A 20032-nucleotide genomic window follows, 5' to 3' on the forward strand; every position below is an offset into this window, starting at 1 on the left:
ATTAGAGTGGATTAATAATACTTTGTGTGGGATCCATTATTGTGTTTTTATGGAATAAACAGCCAAGCATGAAGCCCCCCCCCCACCCCCCGCCCGGCTACCACTGCCACCTGCTGTTCAAGTGAAAGTCAAATACACAAAAGTAGTTTTATCTCTTGAGCCCGAAGTACTCTTCTCTTCCTAGATGTAACAGTACACAGACTCCATGACCCCTTTAGCAGCATTCATCCTCAACTCATTCAGCCCCAGCCATTTTTTCAAAGGACACCAAAAGAAAGAACCCACCTTTTCCCGTTCTTGAGCAGTAGAACATAGGTAAGTTTCAGGAAAATATCAGTTCCCGACTAAAACAGTATTTCAGGCATAACTTTCACAGAAATATTTTTTGCTTTTATGACAGCTCAAATACTATTTTTATTTCTTACTTTAAGAAATTATTTGCATTAAAAATGAATTTAGTGCTAACATTTTATGCTAACATTAGCATAGTTGCATTTTTTGCTATCTTCATGGGTAGACACTTAAACACACACACAAGGTGTTAGCACACTAATGTTAGCATGTTAGTATTTCTAGTATGCTAACATTAGCATACTAGCAGTTTTTGCTATTTTCATGGGTAGACACATATATACAAACTTACCACTATCAAACTAGGTGGTAGCATTGCTCATATAACATGCTCATATTAGCATAGTTGCAATTTTAGCTCTTTTCATGGGTAGACACAAAAACCTGAATACTGTGTTAGCATGCTAACACATTTTAAACAATAGGTAGATACTATTATTCAAAAAATTAGCATGTTAAAATTATTGCTAACATGAGCATACTATATTTTTTGGCAATTTTCATGAATACAAACTGAGGCACTTACTGCTATCATGCTAGGTGTTAGCATGCTAGCATGCTAACATGATAGTTTAAGTATTACCTCATTACTAAATTTTTTGCATTTTAACACTAATACACTTTACACTATTATGCTAGGTGTTAGCATGTTAGCATTCTTTAAGTCATTCAGACCCTTCCATTGTGTGTTTACATCTAATTATTTAGATAATTTGATTCTGATTATGTAGACTAATATTTAAGGTGTGAATCCCAATATGGGAGTGGGGAAGGACTATGGCGCTTGGTGTAGTTGTCGTAATTCAACTTTTAAATGTTTGTATTTATTATTCATTTATTATTTATTTTTTGTTAAATTTTTAAATTGTTTTTGTTACTTTAAAATAAGCAATTTTTGTGTTTTTCTGAGGCAATTAAAAATGTGACAGATTCGATTTAAAGGGAAAATGAAGTGGGAAATGTCAAATTGTGTGTGTACAAACTTCAAAGTCAGTCTTCTATGAATTCAATGAATTTATTTCCTATAAAGAAATTACAAGAAATGAAAGCACAATAGTGGTTTATTAGTATCACCTGATGATGAAATAAGGAATAAGGAATACACAAATATGCTAAGTCATTAAAGCCATGGTGTGAAGGCATATATCATTGTGCACTTGTCCATCCAAAGCGTGTGTGTGTGTGTGTGTGTTAGCGCCACCTGGCGTGGGTCCACACATCGCATCAGCGTCTCATCCATCAGCGTTTAAAAAAAAAAAAAAAGAGCTGTAAATCGTTCATGGTGTCTGCGACAGAGACCATCAATCCTTTGTGCTTTGTTTTTGGAAATGCCCCAAAATGGAGAAAGACGCTTCTGTTAGCCAACACCAGCGCTGACTGCTCGTACAGTGGAACCTCTAAAGTCTCCCACAGGTCGACGGGTTGGTAATTCAAATGATCAAAAGGCCTGACTGTGCACGGGTTTACTTTTTCTTTGGCTTTTTACTTTTTTTTTGTGACAATTTTACGGCCTCAAGTAAGGGGTTTAACGGCACGCGTACTCGTCATCCCATTTGTCCGCTACACATGGAGTGAGGGACAGGAAGTGTAATTGGCACGTGATATTCCCAAGGAGGAGACAGTTTCTGTCGCTAAAGTCTCCTTTTTGGGAACGTAAACGGACAAATGAGAGTGGATCAGTGTGCCGCCATTGTTCCCTCCAGGCTACAAGCGGCTAAAAGCAACACATGTAAATATGATAAGCCTTATACAGTATTTCATCTCAGCTTTGTCATAAAAATGAAACAAGTATTATTAGTAGTATAAACTTCAGACTTTTTTCTCTTTTTTTTTTACGTTTTCCAAATATTTCCACCCCATCCATCCATCCGTTTTCTATGCCGCTTATCCTCACAAGGATCGCAGTTAAGTTTAAGCAATTTGGCCAAGTTTTGCTACTAATGTTGAATATATAGTCTATCGTAACAACTAACTGACTGCAAGCCAAATATGACAAAGCACAACTTTTTGGGATACTGGAAATACCGTATACTATATAAATAATAATATATACATATATGAACATTATTGAAATAATGTTATATTATCAAAATAAAGTTTACGGTGATTTTTAAAAGAAGTTTAATATTTGTAAAATTAAAAAAATGGCCAAAAAAAGGGAAAAAAAAGACTGAAGTTGATATTAATAATAATTGATCACCTATATGATAAAGCAGAGATGCACTTTTGTGAAAGAAATGTATGATACTCCAGTATATGACTTTGTTGTGTGAGCTCTAACAATGGTCAATATATGGGTTTCTCATGTGACTGACAGGTGTGCTATATCAATGTGTCAGGAAACTAACAAACGTGTTAAGAGTCCAACGTATATTATGGGACTACACCATTGTATTGTCAAGACAAGACATTATGAAAATTTACAAGCACCTAAGAACCATCCTGAACACCACCCTGTCATGTAACGATAGGACGGCAGTGGCTCAGGAAGTAGAGCAGGTCGCCCAAAAAGGGGAAGGGTAGCGGGTCGATACGTGCTCCCGCCACCCAGCCACTGTCGTCGTGTCCCGAGGCAAGACATGTCACCCGCCTTGCCTCGAGTGCTGCCCACACTGGTGTATGAATGCAAATGAATGTTTGGTGGTGATCGGAGAGGCCATGTTTCCTTCAGTCGACCCCAGGGCAGCTGTGACTACAGATGTAGTTTACCACCACCAGTGTGTGACTTCACTTTAATGTGAAGTGTGAAGTACTAGAAAATGTAATCATTACTATTATGAATGGGATGCACCTTTTTCCACTTCCGGAAAACACACCAATAAATCTCACACCAAATTTCCATAATGTGATTATGCTTATTAACCAATGTACAGCGCCGTTGTTGTTACGCCCAAGAACTATTTTACCGGCGTAGTGACACCACGAGTAGCCGGCTTGCGACTAGCTTCACCACACACGCGCTCACAAAAATCAACTTGACTCAGTGAACGGCCAACGCTCCTCACCACGGTTTTATCCAGCTGTGGCGTAATGCGCTCCATTACCGAGTGGGACGATGACTTCCTGGTTGGCTGCTGCGCTGGGACAGCTAACGGCTGAATTGTTTGTGTTGTGATCTTTTCCGGCTCCCTTTTAGTACACAAACCTTCAGCTCTAACGTCCTCTACTAATGAGACTTTAAACAGTTTGAGATCAAAGATTGTCGTGTAATAGTCGCAACACAGGGGAAAAACCTTGTGGAAAAGGTAACGCTAAGTGTAGCATTCCTTGCTGTGTTGCTACGTGAAGTCACTGCACCCAGGAAAGATGTTTTAACAGCTTTGTAAGCAGAATAGGTGCGCCCCATTATGTGCATTTATTAGCTATTTTGATATCTTTAGGATGTATAGAACAGAGAAAGCTCATGTCTCACAGAAGGATTGTGGCTGATGGGCAATATTCGCCCCAAAAGTGCACTTTTCCTTTAAGAAGGCTACGATACAACACCCCCTTTGCCATTCAAGTTCAACTTGAGTGCTGCTTCGTTATTTCATAATACAGATGTTGGCTCGTTTTTAAACTTGCATGACAAAAAAAAAAAAAAAAAATCCAAGGAAAATCGAGTTGTGCTTTAGAGGTTCCACTGTACTTGGATAAGGCTCCTGGCACTGGAATGACATAATAAGGCCCACTAAGCCCACATGGAGATTCCACATCCTGTAGTCGAGATACGCCTCCTATGCGGGTCGTTTACTTACTTTAACTTCCTGTAGTTTGTTCTGTCCCCATATTTTTGTTCAAATATCCCAGATTTTAAAAAAAGTGACACAGATCACTATCAGACAATACAATCAATAAGGATCTATTTTAATAATAATAGTAATATTTTTTGAGGTGAGGATGATTAATGCCACTTCTCTATATTCCTACTAAATAGTAACGATGTAGTAGCAATGAGGTAAATGCTATTTGATAAAGTAGTGTCCTCCAGGAAGCACTACCAGTCAGTAAATGAACGTTTGCATTGAAGTGCATCTGTAGAGTGACGCCGCCCACCCGTGCAGGGGTGCTGCCCAGGCTACGCACGTGTTCTCCCGCACGGAAGCGCTAAAGACAGGCTTGTACATCTAAACAGTAACAATTACTCAAGGCGGTATGGATTGAAAGGTAGAGTAGTAGTAGTAGTATGATAAACTACTTATGGCACAAAATCATAGCAAATTCTGCATAGGCTCTGTTTTTGTTTTTGTTTGTTCTTTCCAAAATAAATGTACGAAGCAGCATAAGGGACACACTGATGTTATCCGTGTGGTCCTGATTCTGCTTCCTGTAGATTACCTTGCGGCTGCAATGCCTTCTTCTTCTGGTGCGATCCCGCTACAGTCTCAATACGAGAGTCATGTGGTACAGACGCAGCGTCTCTCATCACTTGCTGGACGGCTTGGAAAGTACTTCCTGATTGGCGAAGTTGTTCAGTGAATGTGGTTGATCTTCCAAGAGTGCGTGATTGCGGCGGTGGCGAGCACTCCGCTCATCCAGTTCTTCATCCTGAGGATAAGAGGGAAGCTCATAAACGTGTTTTTGTCACCGCACGAACATGAGATGAAATTGACATACATATTTATGTTCATATTTTGACAAGACTATTTACATTAAAGAAAAAAAGACATCAATTAATTCAAAATAAATATGGAAATACTATTTAAAAAAATTCAATATAAATATGTAATGTAATACATATTTGAAATCAACTGAAATATTTATAAACTATAAATACATATTTAAATTCTAATAATAGGTCAGTACAAGTATTAAATATACTGTAAATAACAGTACAACATTTCAGGAAAAATACATAAATAAATAGTCTTGTAATTTACTCCAAGCTGTAAAATTTCTAAAATAAAGTCATGCAATGAAAATGAAGTCATATTATTATTTTTATGTATTTTAAAGCAAATTATCTGTGTTCAGTTGTGTTGTCATTGACTAATTTCAATTTCTTTGATAATATGAAACATTTAAGTGTGCAAAAAAAAAATCTGAAATCAGAAAGAGGGTAAACACTTTTTGACACCACAATGTACAATGTCAATATACACTTATTTTTGTTTGTGGAAAAAAAACTGACACTGAAAATGACATTGTTAGCCATTGTTGTTATTATCCACACTATACCTGCTACTAGTACTAATACTATTGATGCTGTCTAATAGTAATAAATCCACTATTCAAGTACTGAAAGTGAAGTGTTCCAAACAGTTGACAAAAAGACAAAAAGTGCATGTGCTTAAAAGAGATCACCCGCCCATACGACCGGAGGCCCGCACCGTGTCCGCCGTCTCCTCCCCTTCAGTGTGCTCTCCATAGTGAGCGTATAGCTCCAGGTCAGACAGAGCGCTCTCCACCGCCTCCTCGTCATAGTCAGTGTGGTAGTCTGACTCCTCTGACGGGGAGGAAGGGGAGGACAAAAGGATGACATTGTGTGATGTGGAGTTGGAGGCCAGCAGGTAGGAGTGGAGCATGCAGGTGAAGGAAAAGACAGGAACGTGACGGCCACGTGAAAAAATGAGGACACCCTGACTTACGCCCCCTTTGGGTCGTGGTCAAAATGCATACATGCATGTTTTATCGTCATTAGACGAATGTTAAATGAGTTGCTAAGACAAGATCGTCCTCGTGTTTTCACACGACTGCACACGGAAGCATGTGCACGCCTTTTCCAAGCATAAAGCAAATAAGTCATTTATTGCTGTTGCTTCAAAGAAGGGGTGTCCAAGCGTTTTTCCAGCAAGGGCCACATTGCTAAAAATGACAGGATGCAACTTGGCTACTTTGATATTTCATAAACCAATACTAGGTGCCGTGTAGATGAAAAAGCCTATTATTAATATCCAATTCAATCTTTTTTCCCATTTTTGTTGTTGTTTTGGAAATTTTGGAAAAAAAACTATTTCAACTTTCTTCTCAAATAATATTTGTACATTTTTTTTCGTAATATTATGGTTAAGTTTATTTATGAAGTTTATTTGTGAAGCACATTTCCATCATATTATAATATGTATTATATATGTTCCAATTCATTTTCCTAAAAGTACAACTTTACTTTTTTTCCTCATAATATTAGGACTTTAAAAAAAGTTCCCAAAAAATTTTAATTGAATTTTGTCTCATATTACAAGTTTACAATTTTTTTTATTAAAAAAATATTTTTAAAAATTCCACTTTTTCTGTTAATGTTTTGATTTTATTCTCGTAAAATTACAACTGTCTTTTCTTTTTTATTTCTGCTGCCCCCCCCAAAATATGTCCATATTTTTCTTCTTGATTTTATTTCCATCATATTTTGACTTTATATTCATATTATAACTTCCAAAACCAAATTTTCCCAATATTCTAACTTTAATTTTGTTTTGTTGGTTTCTCATAATATTACAATTTTGTCTATATAACATTTCTTTAATATTTCAACTCTACGCTACAATATTTTTTTTCCTCATAATGTTAGGAGGTCATTTAGGTAAAATTGCCAGAATACAATTTTTGTTTCTCTTAATATTTGTAAAATTATAGCAGTTTTTTTTTTCATTTCTGCCATTTTTCTTTTTATAAAAAAAAATGTACATTTTGTCTTGTACATTTTGCTCAAAACTATGACTATATTTTCATAACATGATAACTTTTGTAAACTAATTTTCCAAAAAATCATTCTTTGTTTTGTTTATCATAATATGACTTTTTTAAAATAACAAGTTCACTTTTGGAAATAAAAATAATAAGTTGACTTTAATATTTCAACTCTGTGCTACATTTTCTTTTCATATTACAAGGTTATTCAAGTGAAATTGCCACATTTTTTTATATTTTGACTTTTTATTGTAAAATTGCAGCTATTCTCCTTTTTTTAATTTCTGCTGTGTTTTTATTTTCCAAAACTTTCAGCTTCTTTGTTGTAAATTAAAAAAAATCAAACTTGATTTTTAGTTTTGTTTGTCGTTACGACCTAAATAATTTAATATTTCAACTCTATGCCACCAAAATGATGTTATTTTTTCTCATTACCTTTTCAGTGACTTTTTCTCATTAGATTACAAATTATTACTTTAAATATTTGGACTTTGAAATTTCTGCTGATTTTTCCCTTTTCTTCCTTATTTATCTTGTTGAATTATATATATTTTTTTACGTTATTTTTATTTTTAATTCATTTTTTTATTGATATTTTTACTGGCCCCGGGGCCGCACTTTGGACACACCTGCTTTAAATATAGTGGAGAAAGAGCGACACAAGCAGCGCATCTGCCCTCAGCTTCATCTTGGGTCACTCTTCACTAAACACCATAGATGATATAGTAGTATCGGTATGCACGTATGTGTGTGTACTACTGTAGTATGTGTGTACTGGGGGGTCGCACTTGCTAAGATGCAAGACTAATAGCGTTAAAGAGGGTCTTGGTGTCTGTCCCTTTACCGTCCACCAGGGCAGGTTTGACAGGTTCGATGCGAGACACAATTTCTGCCAGGTCAGTGAAGGAAGCATTGGGACACGTCAACACCTGGAAGACAAAACATGGACATGAGTCCAGAGGAGAGGAAAGGTAAAAAAGGAGCAAAGCTTATTAAATCCTACCCCTCCATCTGGTAATTTTACAATCAGTAACCATTACATTTGTTCACTTCCTGCTTTCCTAATATAATTTAAGTTATTAAAATTAAAAAAATTTATATTTTTTATTTTTTGTCACGTACCAAAGTACGAGGTGATATGAGCATCCAATGACATAATGGGTACCATAGTAAGTGTCAATATAGTGATATATATAGCACATCATGACTGGTTCAAGACTCTTCATCCTTGTATTTAGCAAACATCAACTGCTTGTATTGTTTCTTGAATTGGCTCATCGTTGTGCATTGTTTGAGGTCCTTACTCAATCCATTCCATAGTTTGATTCCACATACTGAAATGCTATGGCGTTTTAACGTTGTCCTTTTAGTATAAATTGTGCTTGCTATAAACTGGAGTGTGTCCGTACTCGGCTCTACTGGACGAGAACCACATGGTTAGCAAATTTTTATTTATTTTTTTTTTTTTTACTCCCCCCTCCCCCATTTTTTGTAATTGCGTTTTCTGAAATACATATTTCCACATGCGAGAACTGCATTTTTCCTTCATATTTATAATAATAATAATAAGTATTATTATTATTATTATTAAAAATGAAACCAGGAGAATGCAACAAAATGGAGAGCATGCAAGCATATTCAAGTGTCAAATTGCATGTTGAGTACCATAAATTTGTACATGTTGGTAGGTCTGCATTGACAATCCAATGTACTAAAACCCACAAGACCAGACAGACAATTCGAGATTTTATATTCATTTTATAATATCTAATAATAATGACAATATAAATGCATTTTAAATATAATACTAATATTAATTTTGTAATTAAAAAAATGTTTAATCAATCTTATCATACTTGAAGTTATGATATATTGTATATTTCCTTTCCTTAGCCGTATTATGAAAGCTGTGGTGAATGTTATGTACTCAAAAGTAGTGCCTCTCAAATCGTGGGGGGCGTGGTGAACTATCGGGGGGGGGGGGGGGGGGGGCATGAGAGGCAGGGAGTGCAGACCTGTCAACATGCGTAGAGATAAATACAGTAAATATGTGTTATCAGTTTCTCAATCGTATTTCAAATCAAGGGGGGGCGTGAAAACATTTTAGTCCCCTAGCGATTGAGAACCACTGCTCTAAAGGCTTCAGTGTTAAGTGCTTGTTCTCTCGGGTTGCTAGGAAATCTCCGCCAAAAGAATTGTTTTGGCCACGCACAACACATGAAGAAATGGTAATCACATAGAAAAGCGTCGCGATTGTCCCCCCCCAGCCCCCAAGAGAATTGTTGCAACCTGCAGCCTCATTAACAGGCATGTGTGGGTTGGCTTCTATTGTTTGAAGGAAAAGTGCAGTAGAAAGAAAACAGGCTCCACAAATGAAAGACTGTCAGGCATAATGATTTGGAAGATGAATCCGTCCTGTGCCTGTGTGTTTGTCTTATGAAACAAGTCGTTTTTGGCATATGGCGATCCCGGGCCAGAGAACAGTATGTCGAGGAGCGATAGGACAACAAGGCTAAAGCCATAGTGAGACCTAAGCTGGGGCGCTGGGGCTCTTTTGGCGTAAAAACACAGAGTGCAGCATAAAAGCTGATTACTGTTCCTCTCGGAAGGATGGAAAAAAGCCAATTATTGATGGAACGCTTCATCAAAATGTCAAGTCTGCTTTGTCGTGCCCGGGGTTTCTGTGAAGAGCTGGACTAACGCGCACGGCGAAAAGTCCGCCTGCGTCTGAGGGATTGTGATGTAAGAGACAGGAAGGAAGCCAAAGTGGGTGCTTACATTGTTCTTGCACTGAGTGTTGTGAAACTCCTCCTGGTGTCTGTCCTTCAGCATTTTCTCCACCACGCCGCTGCGACTCCACACGTCAAACACTGTCTTGCCGTGCTGGTATCCCACCTCCTGTCAGCACACAAACACGGTAAAGCTTTAGTGCAGGGGCGTCAAACTCGCTTGCAATGTGGGCCGGTTATGTTTGGCCTTGGGGTTTGACAGCAAAAAAAAAAAAGAAACACTCCAATTAAATGCAGTACAAATATTCAAATACATATATAAACACATATATACATAAATATATATATATATACACATACATATGTATGTAAATATATATATATATATATATATACAAATATATGAAGTTATAAAAATAAATCAAGTATATAAGTAAAATATATAAAGTATTTTTTTTAAATACAAAAGAATATTTTTATTTTTTTAATGTAATAAAATTATGTAGATGTTTAGTAATTAAAAGTAGTACACATACAGTACAAATATTCAAATACATATATATATACACACACATATATATTATATATATATATATATACTAATATATAAAGTTATAAAATAAATCAAGTATATAAGTAAAATATATAAAGTATAATTTTTTAAAAATACAAAAGAATATTTTTATTTTTTTAATGTAATAAAATGATGTAGATGTTTAATAATTAAAAGTAGTACAAATGCAGTACAAATATTCAAATACATATATATATAAAGTTATAAAAATAAATCAAGTATATAAGTAAAATATAAATATTTTAAAAATACAAATGAATATTTTTATTTTTTAAAGTAATAAAAAAGATGTAGATATTTAATTAAAAGTAATCAAAAAGTATATATACACATATATATACACACACACACACACACACACACACACACACACATATATATATATATATATATATACATACATATACACACACACACACACACACATATATATATACACACACACACACACACACACACACACACACATATATATATATATATATATAATATACACACATATATACGTATACTGTATAGCCCTTCAGACATTTGGCATGAAGCCATGTACCCCCTACTGCAAAAGTGTAGACCTTTTTATAAAGCGGCTTCCACCAATGACTGAAGATAGTGTTCATTTCAACTTACAGCAATCTCGTCAAACTTCCCAAACTCCAGCGTCCTGTATCTGTCGATGGGGGGTCTGATATACTCGCAGTAGTCACTATTCTTCACAGTATCCAGGTGTCGTACGCAGCACACGTAGGCCAGGCGAGTCTGAATCTCGGCCATGTTCAACACCTGAAGAGTAAGCAGCTCATCAACGTCCCGACGGTGAACTTGATGGCTTCTTATTTTTCTTTTACTTCCATCAATCCATTACCTTGACTTTCTCTGCCAGGGGGTTGAGGCGTTTCCATAGCAGCCACCAGCCTGACAGCGAGTCGCCGTAATTAGTGAGGTTGGTTTCATTGCGGCTGCCCACGTCAATCGCTATCACCACTTTGGCCCCCATGGAGCGTGCCACGTCAGCTGGCGGTGGTGTTGACAAAAAATTAATTATAAGTGGGATACATCAAAAGTAACAAGTAAAAAAAAAAAAAAATCACTACCTTAATCCTTCGTTTATTGAGGTTGATTGGTTCCAGACTCTACTGTGATAAGTGAATTTCTGTTTTTTGAAAATATTTTTTTTTGGGCACTGCACTTTTTTTTGGAATCATTCACAATCCTTATGTGAAACATGAACACATATTTATATCCCTTTCTCTGCATTATAATGCCAGAAAATGAGTTAATATGAGCTAGCTAACAATGCACGTCATTTGGACACAGCTATTTTGACTACGAAGTCCTCTAAAAAAAAAACAAACTCTTACAGCGTTTTATCGATCATGCAAGATCATCATGCATCTTGTCGTATTTTGATGATTTAAAACTTCTTTCCTCTGCACATTGATTTCACATTGAGCATTTAGCTTAAGCTACTTCCGTCAATAACAGCACAACACTTATGATGTCCACTCTCCTTGGGAAGGCTGCGTCTTCCAGCACGACAAGACATGTGATCCAGTCCTCAAGTAAAAACCTCTGACAGCAAACGAGCATCTTGTTGTCTTCGTAGCGAAATTGAGAGCTAGGTATCCTCTCTTTTGTCTGTGATTGACGCTGACATACACTGCTAGCTAGGCCTCATGTTCATGTTAGCTGCTATAATAACAATATCGCTGTAGCTTGGTTAATATACAAGTCTGTTATGTAAACATACATTGTTGCCGTTTTAGTATTTTTTTGTGAAAATACGCATTTCCCGTCAAGTCCATTGTTAGCTAACTCATTAACTTGTTTTCTCGCCTTAGAATGCACAGAAAAGAGAAAGAACAGTGGTATGAAAAGTTTGGGCACCCCTGGTCATTTTCAAGATTATCCTTTATAAACCACAGGTTGTTTGGATCAGCTATCTCAGTTAAATATATCATATAGCAGACAAACACACTGATGTACGAGAAGTGACATGAAGGTTATAGGATTTACAGAGAGTGTGCAATAATTATGTAAACAAAAGTAGGCAGGTGCATATATTTGAGCACCTTGTTGTTTTATTGATTTGACTATCTTTAACACTAATTATTGGATCACAAAATTTATTTGGTAAGCTCATTGACCCTTGACCTGCATACACAAGTGAAGCCAGTCATGAGAAAGGGTATTTAAGGTGGCCGATTGCAAGTTGCATCTTCAAAACAACTGTCACATGACCTGAAAGTAAAGATTATTCAGCATCATGGTCTAGGGGAAGGATACAAAAAGATAGCTCAGAGATTTCAGCTGTGTAGGTTCCACTCTGAGGAACATAGTGAGAAAATGGAAGACCACAGGCACAGTTCTAGTTAAGGCAACAAAGATCTCAGATAAGCAGAGGCCAAGGATGGTGAGAACAGTCAAAGTCAACCCACAGACCAGCTCCAAAGACCTCCAACAGATCTTGGTGCAGATGGTGTCACTGTGCATCCTTCAACTATTAAGCTATTCTGGGAAAGTAATGGGGAAGAAGCCTTTTCTGATCACATTTGGACAAGCCAGCTTCATTTTGGAATAAGGTGCTGTGGACTGATGAAAGTCAAATAGAGTTATATGGACATACCAAATTGGGAAGGGTGGGGGGGTATGCATAGCGGCTGAAGAACACAGCATTCCAAGACAAACACTTGCTACCCACAGTAACATTTGGTGGTGGTTCCATCATGCTGGGGGGCTGTGTGGCCAGTGCAGGTAATGGAAATCTTCTTCAAGTTGAAGGTGGCATGGTTTCTAGTCAGTATCAGCAGATTGTTGCCAACAGTCTTCAAGAATCAGTTGGCTGGATACTTCCACCAAGACAATGACCCTAAACACTGCTCTAATTCTACTAAGGCATTCATGCAGAGGAACAAGTACAACGTTGTGGAATGGCCATCTCTTGAAAATCTGTGGTGTGATTTAAAGCGGGTTGTCCATGCTTGGAAACCATCAAACCTGACTCAACTGGAGATGTTTTGGAAAAAGGAATGGTCTGAAATACCTTCAAGCAGAATCCAGACTCTCATTGGACGCTATAGGAAGCATTTATTTCTGATAGGAAGGAGTAACTACTAAATATTGATGTCATTTTTATGTTGGGGTGGCCAAATTTATGCACCTGCCTACTTGTGTTGAAATAATGATTGCAGACTTTCTGTAAATCCTCGTTAATTTGACTTCTCATCTATCCCTGTGTTGGTCTGTTATATGATATATTTACCTTGGAATGGCTGATCCCAACAACTAGTGATTTATAAAGGAACATCTTTTCATACCACTATATGTGGATTTCCTCTGATTAGATCTACTAAATTGAGTGTAAAAGTGACTAAAGGTGTGTTACTTCATTTCTAATAATGCTCAAACCTCTTATTTATAAGGTCACAAACAGGTTTTCTATGCCATAACTACAAAAAAAATAAATTTATAAAGAAGGAATCCTGCTTGGCAGAAATGATATATACGACATATGACAGTCGGGTCTGGAAGTAAATAACCGGCATAAACGAGAGATTATTGTACATCACAGAAAAGGGAATTACCTGGCAGGTTGTTGATGTAGCCTCCATCCATTAGAAGGTGCCCATCTTTGGGGTCGCAGAGAGGGGGCAGGTACCCCGATAGAGACATGCTGGCGCGTACGTACCTCCATAGAGAACCTAACAGGAAAAAACAATTACAATAAAGTCACCAAAAATAAATATAATACAAAAAGTGTTTTGTGTAAGAAATTTATTGCAAAGAAGCATTAAAAAAGGGGACCTATTATGCCTTTTTCCACTTTTCTGACCCATAAATGTAGTTAGAATGTTGTATTCTTGTGTTAAACGATGCCAGAGTTTCACATAACGAGGTTTGTGCATTTGGAAGTGAGCCCTGAAGATGTTTGGGATGGCTCTGAACGCTCCCTGTGAAGTCACAGTGAGCCTGAATTCCTTATATGGGCGTGCCCAAGGAAATTCAGCTGGAATAGGTGCAGATTCTGGAAAATCTGGAAAGCTTTCTGTGTAGGTTATCGCATTTAGCTTCTCTATTGGAGTCCACAACTCAAATGAGCATGATAGGTAGTCACACTGTCATGATCTCTTGTGGGCAAAGGCAAAGTAGCCTTCTATTTGAATGTGATCAGATTGTTGAGCAAGGCCTTTTGCAGGGCGCCATTGCTGCCGAAGGGGGTCAAGATTCAGATCCTTGACGCAAATGAAGGTTGTTATTGGTGCCGAGTGCAGTCCAATCTGCGAGAAAATGCTTTTAAGAAGAAAAAACATCTTCAAAAGGCCTTGTTTCCACTTTTTCTTCAGATATTCTTCAGTGGACTTGCTGGTGTATTTTGGATCATGGTCCTGCTGCAGAAGCCAAGTTGGTTTCCGCTTGTGGTCGCCAACAGATGGCCGAACATTCTCCTTCAGCAGAATTCATGCTTCCATTTATCACAGCAAGTGAAGCAGCAACACAGCCCCAGACCATCACACTACCACCACCATATTTTACTGTTGCTATGAGGTTCTTTTTCTGAAACGCCAGAAGTAACGGGACAAACAGCTTCCACAAAATTAAACTTCTGGTCAAACCACAGTATTTTTCCAAAGGTTTTGGAAAAATTCCAAAAGACTCTCCCAAGACCAAAACCGTTCACAGCCACCATGAACACTGACCTGAACTGGATGTTGTTGTGGGATCTTTTGTGAGCTCTTGCATGAGTCGTTGCTGCGCTCTTGGGGACATTTTGGTTGGTTGGCCAATCCTGGGAAGGTTCACCACTGCTCCATATTTTGGCCATTTGTGGATAGTGTCTCTCTGTGGTTTGCTGGAGTCCCAAAGCTTTAGGAATGGCTTATGACCTTTTCCACATTATATCTCAGTTACTTTGTTTCTGGGGTGGGGCAACGGAGGCAATCATTTTTTTCCCCACACAGGGCCATGGTTTTTTTTTTTTCATCCCTGTTTTTTTTGATGATCTTGAATATTTCAGTGTTAACATGTTACCAAAAAAACCCCAACACTTTTTCCACACCACTACATATTAACACCATAGACGTATGGTCATCTCTGCAGTTGAGTAATTACAAAAATCTCCACCTACCATCAGTGTGGACTCGCATTGCAGAGGCACTAATGTCAGCTGTGATATTGAAATACGGGATCCAAAGGTCCTGCATGCATAAACACAGAAAAACAATGTCTAAAATGATAAGAATAAACCCCAAAGATTAGTCATCCTTGCCTTAATCATCCTCACGGCAATTTGCTTCTGGCACAGAATCACCTCATCTCACCTCAATCTGCTTGCTTTTGAAGACATTGCTGATGCTGGAGTTGAAGGCGGCACCAGAGAACATGGAGGTGACTGGGTATGTTAAATCCAGAACCTTCTTAAACACAGAAGTCATTTCCTACAGGGTAGAGGGAGTGTAAATGGAGGATACAGCCTGGCAGTCAGCACTTTCATTTCAGGCAATGTAGAATCCTTCACATTGTTTATGGCATCTCACCCCCCATCTTTATTTTCCTAACAGATGCACATGAGAGCTCTCTTGTCTGTTTTTTTAAATATACTTTCATTACGTACATAAAGAAGGACACTTTCTGCATTAAAAAAAAGCCTTTTGGCAGAGCAATCCATCCTGTTTTGTTGTTTTTTGTCCATCTGTCCCCCTTCCAGAGGATAAGAGATTCTTGCTAAAGCACAGAGTGGATGATCAGCACCAAGGACAGAGCCAGAGGGCGGAGAGGACACAATTTGAAATGCACTTGCACAGCTACACATGCAGAAAGAGCTCAATTATAAAACCCTCTTTCGCAAAGACTCACTAGAGGAGGAGAGTTCCACTAAAAAGGGTATTAAAAATGGACCAGATCATCTCATCCAATGGGGGTAAAAATATTTGCTGATTTTGTTTACCCCTTCCAAAAACAAGAACAGTCCATAACATTCATGGTTGGTTTATAGCTGGGGTGTCCGAATGTTTTTGCAGCGAAGAAAAACTTAAAACTTGCGTCTATACTGCTCCCCATTTTTGTGGTTTTTATTTCAATTTAGCAAATATTTCAACTTTCGCCTTCAATAATCTGCTTTTATTTTCTTTTTGTAATATGTTGACTAGGGTTGTCAAAAATAAAGCATTAACAGCAGTGAGTAATTTATTTAATTAATTAAGTAAAATTTGTAAAGTAGAAATTGTAAAGTTGTAATTTTGTAAAATCATGTTGCAAAAAAGTTATAATGTTATTAGAACAAATAAGAAAAAAATCACAATTACAATAAGAACATTTACAAGAAGACAGGTGAAATTGTTGGAAAATTGCACACACAAAAAAAACAGCAGCAAAAATTTGAGATCAAAGTCAAAATATTCCAAGAAAAAAAAGTCACAATTTTGTCAGCATAAACTTATAATATGAGGAGAACATTTAGTAGCATAGAATTGTAATTTTGGGGGAAAAAAGCTCTGGGAATGATTAATATCATGAAATGCGACTCTACCAACATTATTTGAAAATTTTAAAAAGAAGCAAAAATGGGGTAGTATATTAATTAGTTATTAGTTATTAAAAAGTTATATAAAATATTAATCGTTTAATATTAAAAAATTGATATTAATAATAGGCTTTTTCACCTGCTGAGATGCAGTCAAACACTATGTATGTATACATATATGTATATATACATATACATACATATATACATACATACATACATGTACACATACACATATATATACATACATATGTACACACACACATATATATACATACATATATACACACATATAATATATATATATATATACACACACATATATATATATATATTCATGAAATGATATTTAACGTTGTTGTTAGACATAATATCAAGGCGGCCTCTGCATCCTCAATAAATAATAAATGAATAAAAATCCAGAAAGCTCCCTCACCATGGCCCATTCTCGTGCCCTCATCCTCATGCGGCTGTGGCTGCGGTCCTCTGCATAGAGCGCCCCCATCAGGGACCCGATGGAAGTGCCGCCAACCAGGTCGACCGGGATGCCAGCTTCACAGAGCGCTCGCACGATGCCTACCTGGCAACAACCTCTTCATCAGAGAATAAGAAGACAAAGAAGAAAGATTAATATTCCTTCTTATCATACGATCTTTCCATGTACAACACAAATGTACAACTTCGGGGTGAGCGCTACCTGGCCCCGCCTCCTCCCAGGACGAGGGCGATGGCATTCCCAGTGAGGACTCGTGCCAGTCGGGAGAAATCTGAGTGGCGGTCTGCTGGCTTCTCGAACACACGCTGATAGAGCTCCAGCTACAAGCATGATGACCAATGGATGACGACAACGTAAAACACGGCATGACTTCACCAGGGGAATACAAAAGTGTTTTCATCTGTACCAGTTTGGGCAGGCTCCGCTTGGAGAAGACCCTGCGCGGGCAGGACAGGTGGAGGTGTCGGGATATCCAGCTCCGCATGTTGAGCCAGTCCACGGTCCCCTTGGGCCGGGGACCGTCTTCTTTGTGCAGCAGCACCAGCTGCTTCTGGGCACGCACGGCACTTCCTTCCAGCATGCGCTCCAGCTAGAGCACAGATGTTGCATAACAAAGCTTTAGGCTGCGTTCATACTCCGCTACTCAAATGGACAGAAGAAAGACATTTGGAGTGCACTTTGGTCCGGACTGTTTATTGTTTTGTCGTGCGACCAAAAATTCTGTGAAAAAACTCAAATATTAGAAAAATCAAAATAGCGTCTGAATTCATCTGTGGCGGGCCACAAGTAATTAGAATTGGCTACTTTTTCCCCCCAAAATTTTTTAATTACTTTTTAATATTTGCTGCTATCTGGCTCACATTCACATTCTAATTAGGAGTGTTCCAATCCAATATTGATATCAGAAATCTTGTCCATAGCAGCAAACAAAGCAAGTATCGGATTTTAATCGGCCTTTATCCAAAATCCCTGATATTGTCACTCCTATACAGGAAGTCGGATTCAACACTTTCTGCCCCAGCATGTCCATCCAGCAGCAGGCGGACAGAGCCAACGCAATCACAACAACAGCGTATGCTAACGTGTCGCGGAAGGAGTAGGACCGATGTCTGCCGTCTTCATTTTTCCTTCCATCCCAGTCCGGCAATTTTAGACGATTTTTCAAAGGCACACAAAATATTGTGTTCTATATAAGGCTCGACCGATACATCGGCCGGCCGATATTTTCGTTCTTTACTTGAATCGGTATCGGCCGATACGCGCGTGGGTTCGCCAATGTATTTTTCCGCCACATGATTTACAGACAGGCATCTGCCGGGCAGCTTTGTGTTGCCGGAGGACCCTGCAACACACGCAAGAGTGGTGAATCACAACAAGGGTACTTTTAATTAGCCTCTAACAGTTTAATAACTTGAAATATTGCCACCTGCTTTGAAAGAGTAAACATGAACGCCAAGTGCATGCAATATACGTGCTTGAAAATATAGTTTAGTTTGTGGGTCTGAAAACCAGGAATGCTGCTGAATGCTTCAGCAGAATTAGGGAGCTGTTGATGTAGTTGGAGGCTAATATGTACAGCTGTTACCAACACCGCTTTAATGTCAACGTTGGCAATTCAGTCCCATGGTGTTTGGAGGAGTTTCATTCAGCCAACGCCGGGCTGAGGTTAAATGCGTGTCGTGTTATGTGTGTACGTTCTCTCCGAGCACGCACGCACAAAGAACGAATTGGAGTGAACTTTAATGATGAGAGAAATCGTACTAAATTGTGTCAAGGTGATGTGTTTGTGTGTGTGGAGGCGGGGGGTGGGCATCATCACATTGATGCTAGATAAACTTAAAACTACGACACAGAAATGTTTTGCACATGGTTGAATATTTATTCCTTTTAAAGTTGATAATGCCGTTTAAATGTGTGTTTAAGAAAGATGAATCCTACTGTGTTCAGTGTTTACATTTCAATAAATATTTGTTTAAACTTGAGACCTGGAATATTTGTTATCATTGTAATTTTTTTATGTAAATTGAGGGAGCAAAAGCAGTATCAGCCACAAATATCGGTACAAGCAAAATCGCCCAGGGTGACGGAAAAAAATCGGTATCGCATATTGGTCGATCCCTAGTTCTATGGCTATATCAACACGGAACACACCAAATTAAAAGAAGTGTGTTTCTACCTTTTTCCGTTTGTTAGTAATCAGCAGTAGTTTCTATTTATGTTGAAAGATGCAATATTAAGGGCTCTAAATGCAATATACTAAGTTCTATGTGAAGTATTTCCACAATGCCTCATATTAACTCACTAGCAAGATCTCAGTGTATAGACTGGTCATATATCTCATCTCGTTTCATATTATCGGCATACTTTATTGTATATAACTCTGGGAAAAACTGTTGATTTTGTTAATACTTGGGTGGTTTATTTTTCTATATTGTGTATTTTGTACTGCTTAACTGATTCTGTACTCTTGCTGCTATGCAATGCAAATTTCCCCACTGAGGGACGAATAAAGGCATATCTTAATCTTAATCTTGAATGTCCCTACCATGTGTAACTTTCTGCTCGCTTCACTCCTCAATGCTCTTCCACTTCCTCCCTGCCCTCCAGTGCGTTAATAGATGCAAATGATCCATGCCAAGCTCTTACAAAATGCACTTTTTTATGACTTAAATCCGCAGTGACAGTGATATCTATTCATCTGCAGTTGCATCATTGCCTCTTGTGAAAAACTACATAAAAGACATATGGATACGTCTTTG

The 20032-nt window shown here is 37.8% G+C and overlaps 1 protein-coding gene across 3 annotated transcripts in view; it reads right to left on the reverse strand.

Annotated features, from left to right (window-relative positions):
• Positions 1–1394: 1394 nt before the first annotated feature.
• pnpla7a (patatin-like phospholipase domain containing 7a) overlaps positions 1395–20032 on the reverse strand; it is a 36650-nt gene continuing 18012 nt past the window's right edge. For 2 of the 3 annotated variants that reach the window (XM_058057115.1, XM_058057118.1), the window contains 12 exons: positions 17680–17862; positions 17475–17593; positions 17214–17370; positions 15576–15692; positions 15383–15452; positions 13842–13958; positions 11123–11271; positions 10888–11040; positions 9736–9855; positions 7802–7886; positions 5661–5776; positions 1395–4878 (listed from right to left, as the gene is read on the reverse strand). In XM_058057115.1, the coding sequence (XP_057913098.1) occupies positions 4756–4878; positions 5661–5776; positions 7802–7886; positions 9736–9855; positions 10888–11040; positions 11123–11271; positions 13842–13958; positions 15383–15452; positions 15576–15692; positions 17214–17370; positions 17475–17593; positions 17680–17862 (1509 nt within the window). In that variant the 3' untranslated portion in view covers positions 1395–4755. The remainder of the gene's footprint in view (positions 4879–5660; positions 5777–7801; positions 7887–9735; positions 9856–10887; positions 11041–11122; positions 11272–13841; positions 13959–15382; positions 15453–15575; positions 15693–17213; positions 17371–17474; positions 17594–17679; positions 17863–20032) is intronic. The other variant, XM_058057116.1, reaches the window with a different exon arrangement.

This window comes from Doryrhamphus excisus, chromosome 19 (genome assembly GCF_030265055.1).
Source record: "Doryrhamphus excisus isolate RoL2022-K1 chromosome 19, RoL_Dexc_1.0, whole genome shotgun sequence".
In the NCBI taxonomy this organism is placed as follows: domain Eukaryota; kingdom Metazoa; phylum Chordata; class Actinopteri; order Syngnathiformes; family Syngnathidae; genus Doryrhamphus; species Doryrhamphus excisus.